Source organism: Balaenoptera musculus, chromosome 16 (assembly GCF_009873245.2).
Source record: "Balaenoptera musculus isolate JJ_BM4_2016_0621 chromosome 16, mBalMus1.pri.v3, whole genome shotgun sequence".
In the NCBI taxonomy this organism is placed as follows: domain Eukaryota; kingdom Metazoa; phylum Chordata; class Mammalia; order Artiodactyla; family Balaenopteridae; genus Balaenoptera; species Balaenoptera musculus.
This window is the reverse complement of record NC_045800.1, coordinates 52150586-52164836: the sequence shown is the minus strand read 5'-3', so window position 1 is coordinate 52164836 and position 14251 is coordinate 52150586. Positions and strand designations below refer to the sequence as shown.

Below are 14251 nucleotides of genomic sequence, written 5' to 3'. Positions count from 1 at the left end.
ACTTAGCTATAGGCCTTTAAAGTTTATAAGATACTTATTTCTTTTCATCTAATAAGTAGTTATTTTTTGTATGCTCTGTATAAAGTACAAAGCTAATAGTTAATTTGTTCAACAAAAGTTTGATGAGCCCCTCCCATCTCAGTTATTAGCCTCTTGAAGTAGAAGTGGGGAATTGGGAAAGAAAATATACAGACAAATAAGGATTCTTCCATTAACAAGTGCTTACTGAAGGAACTGACGATGTGATATAGTTAAAGTGTAGAAAGTGCTGTAAGGTTCAAAGGATTGGGAAAGTCTAGGTGGAAGAATCAAGCTTGGTGAAAAGGGTGAAAGTAGTGGTTGAATCATAGAAAGCAAAAGATGTCAGTAGACAGAGACGAGTTCCAGAATTGAGAATGAGAGACTATTCTACATCAGCACTCTTCCATGGAATTTCCTTGAGGTCCAGTGCAGTAGCCACTAGCTACATGTGACTGTTGAATACTTGAAAATGTGGCTAGTGTGACTGCAGAAGATAACTGTAAATAATATTTAATTGTAATTAAATGTAAATAGCCACATATGGCTAGTGGATACCATATTGGACAAAGCATCTTTAGAGTTAATGATGAAGTAGACTTAGATGGATTATAGGAAAGCCACCTGGAACAATAAGGGGAAGTCAGTGAAGGCAATTTTTGGAAGAAATGAAGGAAAATAAAAAAGATAGAGTTCATATTTAGGTAATGGGAAAAAAAGAGAGAAAGAAGGTAAAAATGAGTTGTAGAAGATGGTACCTTCAGAAGAAGAATGGATAAGTCAAATTCTGACCAAATGTTCTCATCTGAGGGACAGAATACCCAGATAAAATGGTGAAATGGATAACATGGAAAGAAGAATAAAAACATGGAAGGTGCCTAATCATTCATACAAGAATACTTGAAGAGACTAGGCATATGCAGGAAAATGGTGATTATGTGAGAAATAAGGATTCACTTTAAACATATAAACTTATAAAACTTTATTTTAAACATAGTATGACATTGTTGATCCATGTACAAGCATGTTCTTATAAATAATATTATCTTGGACTGAATTTTAAGTTTTTAAAATGTATTTCCAATATCGTTTTTAAAGCATTTAACATCAGTATTTGAAGATTTGAATAGTTATTTTGTACATTAAGTAAATTCTAAATTACTTTTATAGAATATTTGTTTGAACATCTTAAATTAACTAGAGAAGACAAAATACCAGAATACATTTCTAGACTCACACCATCAAAGCTTATTATTTATGCCCTTGAATCTCAAAGAAGGGATTGCAAGATGGACCGAAAGGATTCACATAATGACCCAACCTGGATTACTCTGAAAATTGAGTGTAGGAATAAACACTGTTTTATTGGTATCAATGGGAAAGTTGTTGATCAGTTAAAACTCAGATTGTGCACAATTTGACCTGATACTAGTTTCCTCTCATATTTTAAGAACTAACTCTTATTATATATAGCAAAGGAGTTAAGAAAGATGCTTTTATATAAAATTTAAATGCTCTATTGGAATTAGTTTCTAGTACTGAATCACAGATTAATCCACTTTATAGCATATTTAATAGATATGAATAACATTTATATAAATTCAAGAATTGGAATATGATCAGCATTATTTGCAATCCTTTGTGCTTAGAATTAGGTTTGCATGACTCAGATTTATTGGATCATACATATATTTCAAAATGTCATAGTCAACTATGTTCCTATTGTAACTATTTATAAAATAGAAAATATTGAATCAGGAAAATATATCACAGACATATCACATACAAAAAAATCGTTTATAATTCCCAAAGGAGAAGGAATTTACTTAGTCCTACCAGTCACGATATATGTGCTAGCAAAGAACTCTGCTCCTTTTTTTTCCCTTGCCTGGGAGATAAGACGAAATGTTAAAATAAGGAACAATATAACCCAAAGATTTGTCTCAAGTACTCTTTCCTAAGTCCTTTTTCTTTTAGACCACATGCCTTTCTGATTTGGAAGTGGGCAGTATTATTGGTTAATTTTTATGTAAGATTAATGTCCTGATTTTAAACTTAGATGTGCCATTTTCTCCCAATTAGAGAGTCATTACATTACTATTTATATATATTTCCAAAGGGAATTAAGGGATTTATTTCTTTGCTAAGCTCTTTATTTATATTCACTATTACTTATATTTAAAATATGCCACTAGAAGTATTTTAAGTGAAATATATATATACTTTGGTATATAAACATGTAATATTTATGATGTGGTCATGCAATAATGTTTAATCAATATTAGACATTGAACATTGAATATGACCTATGTTTCAGTGAGCTAAATGCTGATAGGAACCATCTTTGTACTGAGACATCACATTTTAGCATGCATGTGAGTATGACAACACACCAAGAATTCTATTATGTGTGTCTTTTACACTGTAGTTTATGAACAATAGCACCTGAAACCAATAACTGAAAAATGGAATTGTTTTTCAAGGCTAGGGACAAATGAAATATAGATATTAGAGCAGCTGAATAATTTATCTGGACATAAATTTAAGGGTATGTAAATTTGTATCCTCTAATACCAATTACCAGAACTGAAGTAGGCATTTTTGGAACTTTGTTTAAAATATCCACTGAAAGGGACTTCCCTGGTGGCACAGTGGTTAAGAATCTGCCTGCCAATGCAGGGGACATGGGTTCGAGCCCTGGTCTGGGAAGATCCCACATGCCGTGGAGCAACTAAGTCCATGTTCCACGACTACTGAGCCTGCACTCTAGAGCCCGTGAGCCACAACTACTGAGCCTGCATGCCACAACTACTGAAGCCTACACGCCTAGAGCCCGAGCTCTGCAACAAGAGAAGCCACCGCAATGAGAAACCCGCGCACTGCAATGAAGAGTAGCCCCTGCTCGCCGCAACTAGAGAAAGCCCTCATGCAGCAACAAAGACCCAACGCAGCCAAAAATAAATAAATAAATAAATTTTTAAAAATGAATAAAATAAATAAAATATCCACTGAAAGAAACAAAGTTTGTTTGCACAGTAGTTAGAAAACAAAGGACAGCACCAAAGTTTTCCACTGCTGGTATCCATTTCATGTGTGTAATGTAGGGTTTAACTTACTGACTTAACACAATGAGGGTGTAGGCAGGACATAGAGAGATTTTACTCTTAGAATTTAATGTTAGATAGCAATCAGTGAGAAATGGATGATCCTGTTAGGTTTCCAAGAAGCAGCATGATCAAATTAATCTTTTAGAAGAAATTAATCAGCTTCCTTAAGAGGTAATAAAAGTTGCTCCTCTTTTCGTTTATGCTAGCAGAGTGCTAATTTATTAGGCCTTTATTTGTTGGAACATTCTAACTTTTCTTGTTCTTAGGTAATTACGAAAACATTTTTACAGATGTTTTAGAAAATTACTATTTTTTAAATGTCAGATGTAACTAAATTTTTTTCCTAGAGAATGTCTCTTTAGTATTATGCTCAGAGGGTTCTTTCAAAAAGTTACATTGATATTCCTGATATAGCAGAAAATAATACCATTTCTCTTACCTAGTCCTAAAGTTTCTAAGCAAATATAGCTATCCTGATCATTCAGAGCAGTGAAGTGTCAATGTACCTTCAGCCAAAGCCCACCAGGAATATATCTGTAAAACAAGTTGGGTGGATTACTTGTTGCAGCCAGGGAGAACACACATCGTGAAAAATGATCTCAAGATTGTATCAGAAAGAACCTTTTATAGGATCTGAGCTTTTCTTGGATGATTTAAGGAAGGGTCTAAGGAATCAGGGGTTTGCTCAGGTTGGATACTATCAGAAGGTAGAAAAGTCTAGAGTATTTTCTGGATGGCACAGTGTGACCTTGCCTTTATCTGTACTTAGGCAAAATTATGAAGTGACCTTATTTTCTTTCATGTTACCATGGTCTCAGAGTAACCATGGTATTCTGTGAGATTGTTTATGAGATCACTGGGCACTAGGGGCTGCTTGTTATCTTTCTCAGAAGGAGTACCTGGGCATGGATTAAATAAAAATTTACCAGCCAGATGAAATTTCTTTTACGATTGTAACTCTGTAACATTTGGATTGTTACCTCTCTGTTTTTTTAAATCATTTACTATACTTTGCCATGTTTTAGTGTAGTTATTGGTGGTGGTAGTAGTAATGATTACATAAGAATTATTATGAGGAAAGAGAGAAGTTTGGAGAGTTACAGTCGGATCACATTATGGAGAGACTTAGATGTTAGACTGAGAACTTTCAACTTAATTCTGTAGCAGAAGGTTGTAGCAGGGGCCAGACTTAACTATATTTTGTTACAGGGAGAGTAATGTGAGAGGAGAAACTGTGATTGTCTTGAGGCAGGGGCTGTGTCTCATTCCTTCGTCTGTGCTTAGTGGCTTAGCACAGGGCCCAGTAGGATTGAATCAATTCCCGTGAGAACATAGTGAAGGCAGGGAAAACTACTTAGAAGATTATTATAATAGCCCAGGAGATGAGGCTAACCTATGATTTTTGATCTCTCATGGAGATGGAGAGAAAATCACTGAGGCAGAATCTGTTGTCTTGGAAAGTGATTAGATGAAAAGGTGTGATGATTGGGAAGAAGATGAATGTAAGTTATCAAATGTGGATGACTGGGAAGATGACATGTCAGTTAAGAAAATAGGAGAACCAAGAGAAGGGATTTTATTAGGTAAGAAAACTGCTAAAGGTTTTAGATATATATTTTAATCACTTGAGATTGAGATTCTGGCAGGACAGAAGGGTAGAGGAGTTTGAATATGTAGGATTGGAACTTGAAAGGTGCCAGAGAAGTTAGAGACAGATGTAGATTCAGAGTGGGGCAGTGGGAGGTGGGCATGAGTTTATGAAAGACAGAAATCTCTAGTAAAGAGTTTCATCCACTAAGGAAGCTCAGTGTTACAGTGCCAACTGCCACAGCCCCCTTTCAGAGCAAATAAGACCATTCCAGGAGGCTTCCTAAGCTCTCCCAGAAGAGGCAGGCACAAGCAAACTAATCTTCTTGAATCAGGAAAAGTTTTATCTTTTCAGTGCTAAGATTAAAAATTCTCCATCCTCTAAGCTCAGGTGGTAACTCTCATCTGTTCTCATCTCTTGCTTTAAGAAAAAGCAGCTGCTGAGGGAAGAGCTGCAAGTGTTCTGAAGAACTTGGCTCCCAGTTCTTCATCTTATTCCACAAGGTTCGAGTTCACAGAAAGATGTTTTTACTTGGTCTCCCTAGGCTTTATCTTGAGAGAAATGAAATTTCCTCTAAAACCCTGAATCCAGATACTCCTGTTTTTTTTGTTTTTTTTAAAAAATTTTTATTTATTTATTTATTGGCTGTGTTGGGTCTTTGTTTCTGTGCGAGGGCTTTCTCTAGTTGTGGCGAGCGGGAGCCACTCTTCATCGCAGTGCGCGGGCCTCTCACTGTCGCGGCCTCTCTTGTTGTGGAGCACAAGCTCCAGACACGCAGGCTCAGTAGTTGTGGCTCACGGGCCCAGTTGCTCCGCGGCATGTGGGATCTTCCCAGACCAGGGCTTGAACCCGTGTCCCCTGCACTGGCAGGCAGATTCTCAACCACTGCGCCACCAGGGAAGCCTGATACTCTTGTTTTTTAATGTTTTCGTATTCTTTTATTTTGTTCTTGTTTGTGTGCGTATGTATGTGTTTGTCCCACCGATTTAAAGTGTAACTAGAATGTTATGCATATGGTTAAACTATACGTCAGATATCCTATGTTTTCCTACAAGTAGATTTTTTTTCCCCTTGGATGTGATATATTCATATGCATTCCTACTGCTTTTTGTTTTTATATACAACCATTGTGATTTCTCTAGCAGAAAGCATCTCATATCTTCATCTTAAAAGTCAGCAGAAGATTTAAAGTAGACTCAGATGAGCAAAAGGCCCGTTCCTGGGCAGAGCTTAGGGATCTTCACAGCATCAACTAGGAAAGAATTATGCACTTTCCTGCCCTCTAATTAGTGCTCCAATATAAATGTAATGTGAGCTACATATATAATATAAATGCTTTAGTATCCAAATTAAAGCAAGAAGAAACATGCAAAATTAATTTTAATAAAATACTCTATTTAACCCAGTAGTACATTTGAACATGTAATCAATATAAAGAAGATATTGAGATATGTTACATTCTAGTTTTTGTTTTCGTATGAAGTCTTTGACATCTTGTGTGTATTTTACATTTATACCACATTTCGATTGAGACTATCTGCTTAACCCTATGTAGCTGCTATCAACCATATTGGACAGTGCAGCTCTGTATGGAGGTCACTGGGTTTGGCTTTAAACCTGAACTATGTAGCAGGAATTGACCAAAAAAACACAAAATAGAAAATTCCTTCAGGTTTTAAACCATAGGTCCATTTATTCATTCATTCATTGAACTTTGACTAGTTTTTTCTATTTTTCAATCCCAGTGCTAAGGGCTTTGGATACTAAATAAAAGACATTGCTTGATTCTTAGTTTATGATACTCATGGACAGACAGCAAAGTGTAAATCAGATGATAGGACAGTGAGGCCTTGTTTCTGGACCAGAGGATGGTGGACATGTCTTCCAGTTACGGGGACTAGACCTTCTGGCTCTCAAATCTATCTTCACATGGCCGTGACTTCCAGCAGTCTTCAGTTCAGGAGTGTAGTGTATTCCAGGACTCATTGCTGGAAGAGATCTATCCGTCTGGGAACTTTTTCTTTCTTTGTTAATACTGTCTTTTTGCTCAAAATCATGTTTCCCATCCTTTTCTTACATCTTATAAATCATACGTCTTCTTAGTTTCTAAGTTACGGTCTTCCGTACAAGTTCCCTTCTTTGTAGAAACACTTCCAGTAGACATGGAATCGTGGGGAGCCAGCACATGCTGTTTCTTAGCGCTGTTGCTTGGTGTTGCTCACATGTCTGCTGTCTCTGAACTTGCCTGGTCTCAAGGTTTAGTTAGTCATGTTTTATAGCTGTTTCAGTTGGTTTTTTTTACTATTGAAAGGAATATATAATCATCTTTTTATTATCAGGGAAATTACCTTTAGTTTATAGAGATGAGAAGGTCCTTAAACGTGTTTTCCTTCTCTCCCCAAGAAAATATGATCCTACCAATACAATTAGCGTTTCAAATAATTTTCCTCAGTATCACTCTAATGTGCATTGTTTTTACTCCTCTATTTATGTTTTTACTTTTTATTTTAAATTCTTGTAGATTCATAGGAAGTTGCAAAAATAGATTCCTTATTTCGCCCAATATCCCACAACAGTTACATTTTATATAGCTGTAGTACAGTGTCAAAACCAAAATTGACTTTAGAGTATGCATAGTTCTGTGCCATTTTATCAGTTGTGTAGATTTCCTGCAACAACTACCATATTTAAAACACAGAATTATTGCACCACTACAAAGTTCTCTCTTCTGCGCTGCCTTTTAATAGTCACAACCACTTCTTCCCCTACCATGCCTAACCCCTGACAACCACTAATGTTTTCCACATCTAAATTTTGTCATTTCAAGAATTTTATATAAATGGTGTTATACAGTGTGTGAGCTTTTGAGATTGGCTTTTTTTCACCCAGCATAATACCCTGGAGATCCATCCAAATAGTTGTGTCTATCAGTAATTTGTTCCTTTTTACTGCCGAGTAGTAGTCCATAATATGGATGTTCCACAGTTTTTTTAACCACTTGTGTCTATAATAGATAGACATGTTGGTAGTTTCCAGTTTTTGGCTATTACAGATAAAGCTGTTATGAATATTTGTGTAGATGTAAATTTTCATTTCTCTAGGATAAATGCCCAGTAGTGCGATTTCTGGGTAATGTTGTAACTGTACGTTTAGTTTTCAGAGAAACTGGCAAACTGTCAGAGCGGCTGTGCTATTTTAGATTCTCATCAGCATTGTATGAGTGATCCAGTTTCTCTGCATCCTCACTAGCACTTAGTGTTGTCATTATTATTTTTTTAATTTTAGCCATTCTGGTAGGTGTGTAGTTGATATTTCATTGATTTGTTGGTCTTGGGGGAGTAAAGAATGGGTATCATTGTGTTTGTTTTTTAAGATTTTTAGGTGCTTGCCGTGTGTGTCCAGGCCTGGCAGATGTTATATATTCATCTCTAGGTAAACACAATAACTTAATTTAATTCAGTTTGAATCAGTAAACAGAGTCTCCTGTTTGCTGGGGACGGTTAGGCAGAGAATGTGGGACATTTAACATCTTTTAAACTCCTGCCAGGTTCTAGGTATTCTTACAGATACTTCCACTTAAATTATTTTAAAGAACTAATGATTTATCATGAGAGACAATTTAATGCAGTTGTTTTAAGTGCTGTATAAATAGAGTTATAAAATTAAAGGATAACAATGACTCTGGAGTGGAGGTGTGTGAGCCAACTGAATTACAACTAAAAGTGAGACGTTTCTTAGAGATGAACCGTTCTATCTTAGTTCGTTCAGGCACCTATAACAGAATACCACAGACTGACTGGCTTATAAACAAGAAATTTATTTCTTACAGTTCTGGAGGCTGGAAATTCCAAGATCAAGGCACCAGCCTGCTTCCTGGTTTATAGACAGCCGTCTTTTCCCTGTGTCCTCAACATGGTGGAAGGGGTGAGGGGGCTTTCTGGGATTTCTTTCACAGGGCAGTAATCCTATTCATGATGGCTCCACCCTCATGAGCTAATCACTACCCAAAGGCCCACCTCCAAACCATCACACTGGGGCAGTAGGTTTCAACATATGAAACTTGGGGGCGGGGACACAAATGACTTAGTCTGTAGCACATTCCAATTCTTCATCTTACAAATGAAGAGACTGAGACTCAGAGAAGATCAGTGGCATTCTCAAGGTTATAGGCTCTTAGAAGATCCAAGGAAAAACACAGTTCCCTGATTCCCAGTGGGTACTATTTCCATAAACCCCCAGGGAGACCTTATTTCTTTGAGAAGGAATCTCTGACTGCTGGTTTAGTTTATATACAAAATCCCTATCTGAAAGTTTCTTTACCCAGTGCAGTGAGTAGAAGCTGGTCCTGCCTGGTGAAACCCATAGGGAGAAAAGTACATGCCCCTTCTTGGCTGAGGACTTGCTTTGTGTAAAGGTTTTGGACCAAAACATCTCTGAAACAGCAAAATGGAGTTGTATCAGGTAATATCTATGGAGAGCACCTGGGGTCATCACCCTATTAAATATTTCCTAATCTGTTTTCACAAACATCCATGGCTAAATTAGTGGAGAAGTTACAATAATTTCAAAAGACAGGATCTTTATTTACTAGGATACTCTAAAGATCATTAATTTTATTTAGTTTCTTGTAGCTATTTGTTCCCTTAATCAACATAGAAAATGGATCTTTTTTTGGTTTTTGCTTTATAGTGAACAATGTAGGATTATTCTTAAATTTAAATAAATGTCTGATTATACTCAACCTGAGGCAAGGAATGTTGATACAGGAGTGGACATAAGTTTTTTATTTGGATCAGTGTTCCTGAAATATCTAAACATCAGTAAAATACATTAGTAATCTTCTAGTACATCATTTCTATATCAGATTAATTGGTGTGAAAAATTATGCATACTTTATTTTGCAAATTGAGCTGGGTGTGATGATGATTTACAAGCTTATTTTTCTTGATGCTATCATGAGTGTTTCTATAGTTTTATGTGTGGGTATGTCTCATCAGTGAGGAGGCTAGGAACAGAGAGACATGAGACCCAATCTGGTTCTATTTGTGTGAACAAATTCTCTCTTGAAGACCCAGTTTTACCTGGAATGTGAGGAAACTGAAGTAAATGACATTTCTGTTGTTTTCCAGTTCTGATAATCTGATCAAAATAAGTAAAGCTAAGAAGCCACAAGTTAATAAAATTAAAAAGTTTGCATGTGTAACCTGTGGCCTGTATGTCACATTCTTGATATAGTACTCACTCTTACAACATCCTAAGTCTTTTGAATGCTCTGTTGGTTCTGCTATCTTCAGCTAATGTTCTTTATTTTAGCTGCTAATCCTTTGAAAACCTATGAGTTAAAAAAGAAAAAAATTTTGTATGATAATTTTTTAATGCCTAATTTATTATTGATGCAGTTTCTGTGTGTTTAACACCTAAAGTCCATCTCCCCTTTTAAATGCTTTCATCTTTTGCAAAAAAAACTGGAATCTGCTACTTTAAAAAGAGATACATGATGATAAATGTAATTGTATGCCAGAAAAAATATATTATTTCATATGCATTAACTACAAATATTAGAGGAAAATAATTTTTTTCTTAACATATGAAAAATAACTAGTTTTGGATTATGATGTATTTTTAGTAATTTGGGCTGCCTATATTTTAAAGAATGAAATCTGTCTTCTCATTAACACTGTTGTTATTTTTTTTTTAAAGTATGACTGTGGTTTCTCTATTTTTGGTTCCCTTTTTTATTATACCTCCCTACCCCCATCTCTCTCTGCACAGGGTGGGTATTCTGCCCCCTCCTTCTCTCCTTGGCAGGGCTCCTTCCAAGGCATCCCACGGACTGTTCCACCGCACCGCAGACAGAGTGAGTCTGTGTCTCTCACTCCTATCCTGCTCTGGCTTCCCGTTCATGGTATTCCCCTTCTGCATGACTGTCCCTCCCCAGCACCTCCTCTCCCTCCAGAGTGACCTGCAGGCACATGCTAAACCAGCACTCCCTGGGCTCTCCTCTCTTAATTAATACTTCCTTTGACTGCATGTAAATAGACTTTTCTCCTTAGAGCCTTAGGAAAGCTGTCTGAAGTTAATGTCGTTCTAATGCCGTCTAAACCTATTGCCAGTGACCCTATACCTACTGACATGCATCTGTCTTTAATATATTTTCTATTTTCATGACCTTGAGATAAATGAATAAAAATTGTCTTTTAAATCTAGTCATGTTAAAAATGTATACACTATCTGCAGTAGTATAATGGACAGATGCATATTGTTTAGGGAGCAGGCTTACTAGACCATTGCACATTTCTTTAAATATTTTCTAATCAAAAGGTGTTGATTGCGTTTCACTGTCATCTAATACAAAAATCTTTTAAATCATTTTTAAGAGTGTTTTTTAATAACTAATATGTCTTTGTAATTTATCAGCTGCTTTACAGTACAGAAGAAATGGCTTTTGAATATGCATGGTTTACTAACATTTCTAATGATTTAGTAATTGTTTGACTTCAAAAAAAATCTTTGTTTACGTTAAATCTGCTTTCCAAAACAGTGTTTATTATTTTGTGTTATGTACTTAAGTATATAACTGGTAAGTTGGTTATATTTTATCTTTTTTGAAAAGTCACCCCAAAAAAGCTAATGTTAATGAAAAAGATATAAATGTTGTTAGAGTCACTTTTATGCCTTCTCCATGGATTTGCCCTGATTTGTGATTCATATCAATTTTTTCATAAATTATTCTTATCAAAATCATGTGACGTATCAAAGGTCCAAAAGGGGGAAATTTTAAGCAGTTAAAACTTTAAAATGTGATTTATTCAAATAAAAATTTATTTCTTGAATTAGTCAGTTATGAAGTATCAACATGAATTTGAGACAAGGTTTGAAGTTTATTTTTTGGCCATTATGCCTTTCCTTCCCTTTTGCACTTTTTAAAGAACAATGGAATAGAGAGTTTGCATAGGCTTTTATATCAAGTTTATTTACTAGCAAGTTAATTTGTTGAGTGAAAGCGTTCCTCCCTTTTCCTCCTTTCCCATCTCCTACCACCTTTGTAAATCCTCCTTTTTACTTCCCTTGCTTCAATTAGGTTGCTTTCTCCTCTATTTAAAGATGGCTAGCACATAAAGAATTATACTAAATTGCTAGTGAACTAATCTAAATTTCAAAGGGCAATTATAACAAATGATAATGTATTCTTAAGCTGTAGCCAGTATACTGCATGGTTGACAGATTTACCTCAGATTGAGGTAAATTACGCACCTACCTTAACTTTTCTGAAGCCCCCTTATAGCCCCTGTTCTTTTTCCCCACTGTTCTTCTCCCCTATTCTCCTTCTTCTCAGCTACATGTAATAGGGAATTGGAGTTTAAGGTTAATTATTCAGTATCACAAATAGTTCAGATTTATTTTTAAAACATGTTTCCCAGAAGCACCCATTTCACTAGTTTCTCATTAGTATAGCTTTAGAAATAACTTATCCCTCACCTGAATTGTTGGCTCTCCATTTCCAAATGCTTCTTTCTCCTTTGGTTTCAGAGGTATTTTTTTCATTTCCAACTATGAAGCAGCACTGTCTGTCCTTCAGCACTACTATCAAGAACTGTCTTTTTAGCTTTTCTAGATCAAACCTGCTTTCTCTGCATCTCCAAGTTAGCAAAAAGAAAGTTTGGTTTGCCAGAGTTTGGATGTGTTGGCCACCTAGGAGAAGGTATATACATTGGAGTCTTTTCCTGGGTAAGTTCTCATGGCTTATGCACCTAAGAGAACTGGCCCTGAGACTTGATCATTGAGACTTGTAGGACTCAGTTTGTGGAAAGTGATAACTAGAGGACTTGTTCACAGCTTTTTGACAGCTCTTATTGAGCTTTGAAGGTTCCTTTAAAGGAAATATGTTTAAATTACTACACTGTTTTGAATTTACCCTGAGAAAGCCTGAAGGAGTATAAAAAATAATAATATAAAGGAGTATAAAATAATAATAATTATTATTTTATAATGATAAAATATAGAGGAGAAGGGTATGAAATTATGGGAGTAAATCCAGTAGTTTTCCAGAGAGTTTTGCAATAGGTGTCCCCTTTTCCTGCACTAAACTGCTATGTATTCAGTGAAACAATATTTGTCTCCACATTTAGTCAGTATGTGATTTCTAGTGCTGATTTTAATTTTGGAGAGGTTAATTCTGTAAGTGATGGTATGTAGTTGAGAGAGTTCTCCTACATTATCGTGTTTCAATAATAAGTTCTTTCTGATGCCCTCTTGAACATCAACTTAAGCGAACTGCCTTTTTTTGTAAATGCAGAAGCCAGGTAAGCTTGGCTACTAATCTTCAATAAGGTAGTCTGTTTTTGGTTTTGTTTTTTAAAATGTGTAAGAGTAGTGGACCTAATAAAACGGGCATAAAGAGATAGCCTGTTGTAGATATTGCAGAGAGTGAAATAACTAATGTTTACAGGGACTATTTAGCTCTGGTAACTCCAGAAAGCTGCAGTGGCCAAGGATGTTCTTGGTGAATTTAAGAATAACTCAAAAAAATGGAGATAAAAGGAAAATCCTGGTCTTTTAAGTTTTTTTTTTTTTTTTTACTTTCTCAGGAAATTTTGACTTACATTCCTTTTCTCAGGTGTATTACTAGTCTCAGCTTGATGATGCTTATCTTCCAGTTTCAAATTAAATTTTCTCTAGGTTAGCAGAAAATATCTACATTTAAACATTCAAAGGTCTTCCTGCTGTCAGTAGGCACTTCAGCTTTTGTCCAACTGACTTAACTGTCATTTGTTTAGTCTTTCTAATTTCCAACTGTGTAAAGTTAAGAATGATATATATATATATATATATATATATATATATAAAACCTACCTCACAGTGTGAAAATTTAATAAAAATAATTACTTTTGGCAAGTAAAAGCCTTAATGGTAATCTCAAATAACATTTCTTGCCGGAGCATATGCTTTCAGGAATACCTGACTTTTCAAAAAGTATATCTTGAAATAATACCTATTTCTTATCATGCCTAAAGAGACTTAAAATTTGCTGTTTAACACCTTTCTTGAAAGAATTTAGAAATCTTACTTCCTTTAGCTTCCATTTACAGTAACTTAAATTGGAAGAAAAAAGGTGTTTTTAAGCAACAAAAATAACATAAATACATGTTTATATCTTAATAGCCATATTAAGCCCAGCAGTTTCTTCTTAAAAAAATTTTATTGAAGTATAGTTGATTTACAATGTTGTATTTAGTTTCTGCTGTACAGCAAAGTGACTCAGTTATACATACATATATTCTTTTTCATATTCTCTTTTATTATGTTTTATCACAGGATATTGAATATAGTTCCCTGTGCTATACAGTAGGACCTTGTTGTTTATCCATCCTATATATAATAGTTTGCATTGGTAATCCCAAACTCCCAATCCAGCCCAGCAGTTTCTTGATGCAGTGCTGCCTGATTTCTAAATTTATATTACAATAATCACTAATTGTATTCACCAGAATTATATTAAGAATGGCAATTATATTGTCTTATATTTTCCTCCTCCTCT

At 35.3% G+C, this 14251-nt stretch overlaps 1 protein-coding gene across 8 annotated transcripts in view; it reads left to right on the top strand.

Annotated features, from left to right (window-relative positions):
• Nucleotides 1-14251, top strand: part of CCSER2 (coiled-coil serine rich protein 2) — a 154251-nt gene that overhangs the window by 126842 nt on the left and 13158 nt on the right. For 2 of the 8 annotated variants that reach the window (XM_036828100.1, XM_036828103.1), the window contains one exon: nt 10486-10570. The exons of the other annotated variants lie outside the window; for them this stretch is intronic. In XM_036828100.1, the coding sequence (XP_036683995.1) occupies nt 10486-10570 (85 nt within the window). The remainder of the gene's footprint in view (nt 1-10485; nt 10571-14251) is intronic. 8 annotated transcript variants of the gene reach the window in all.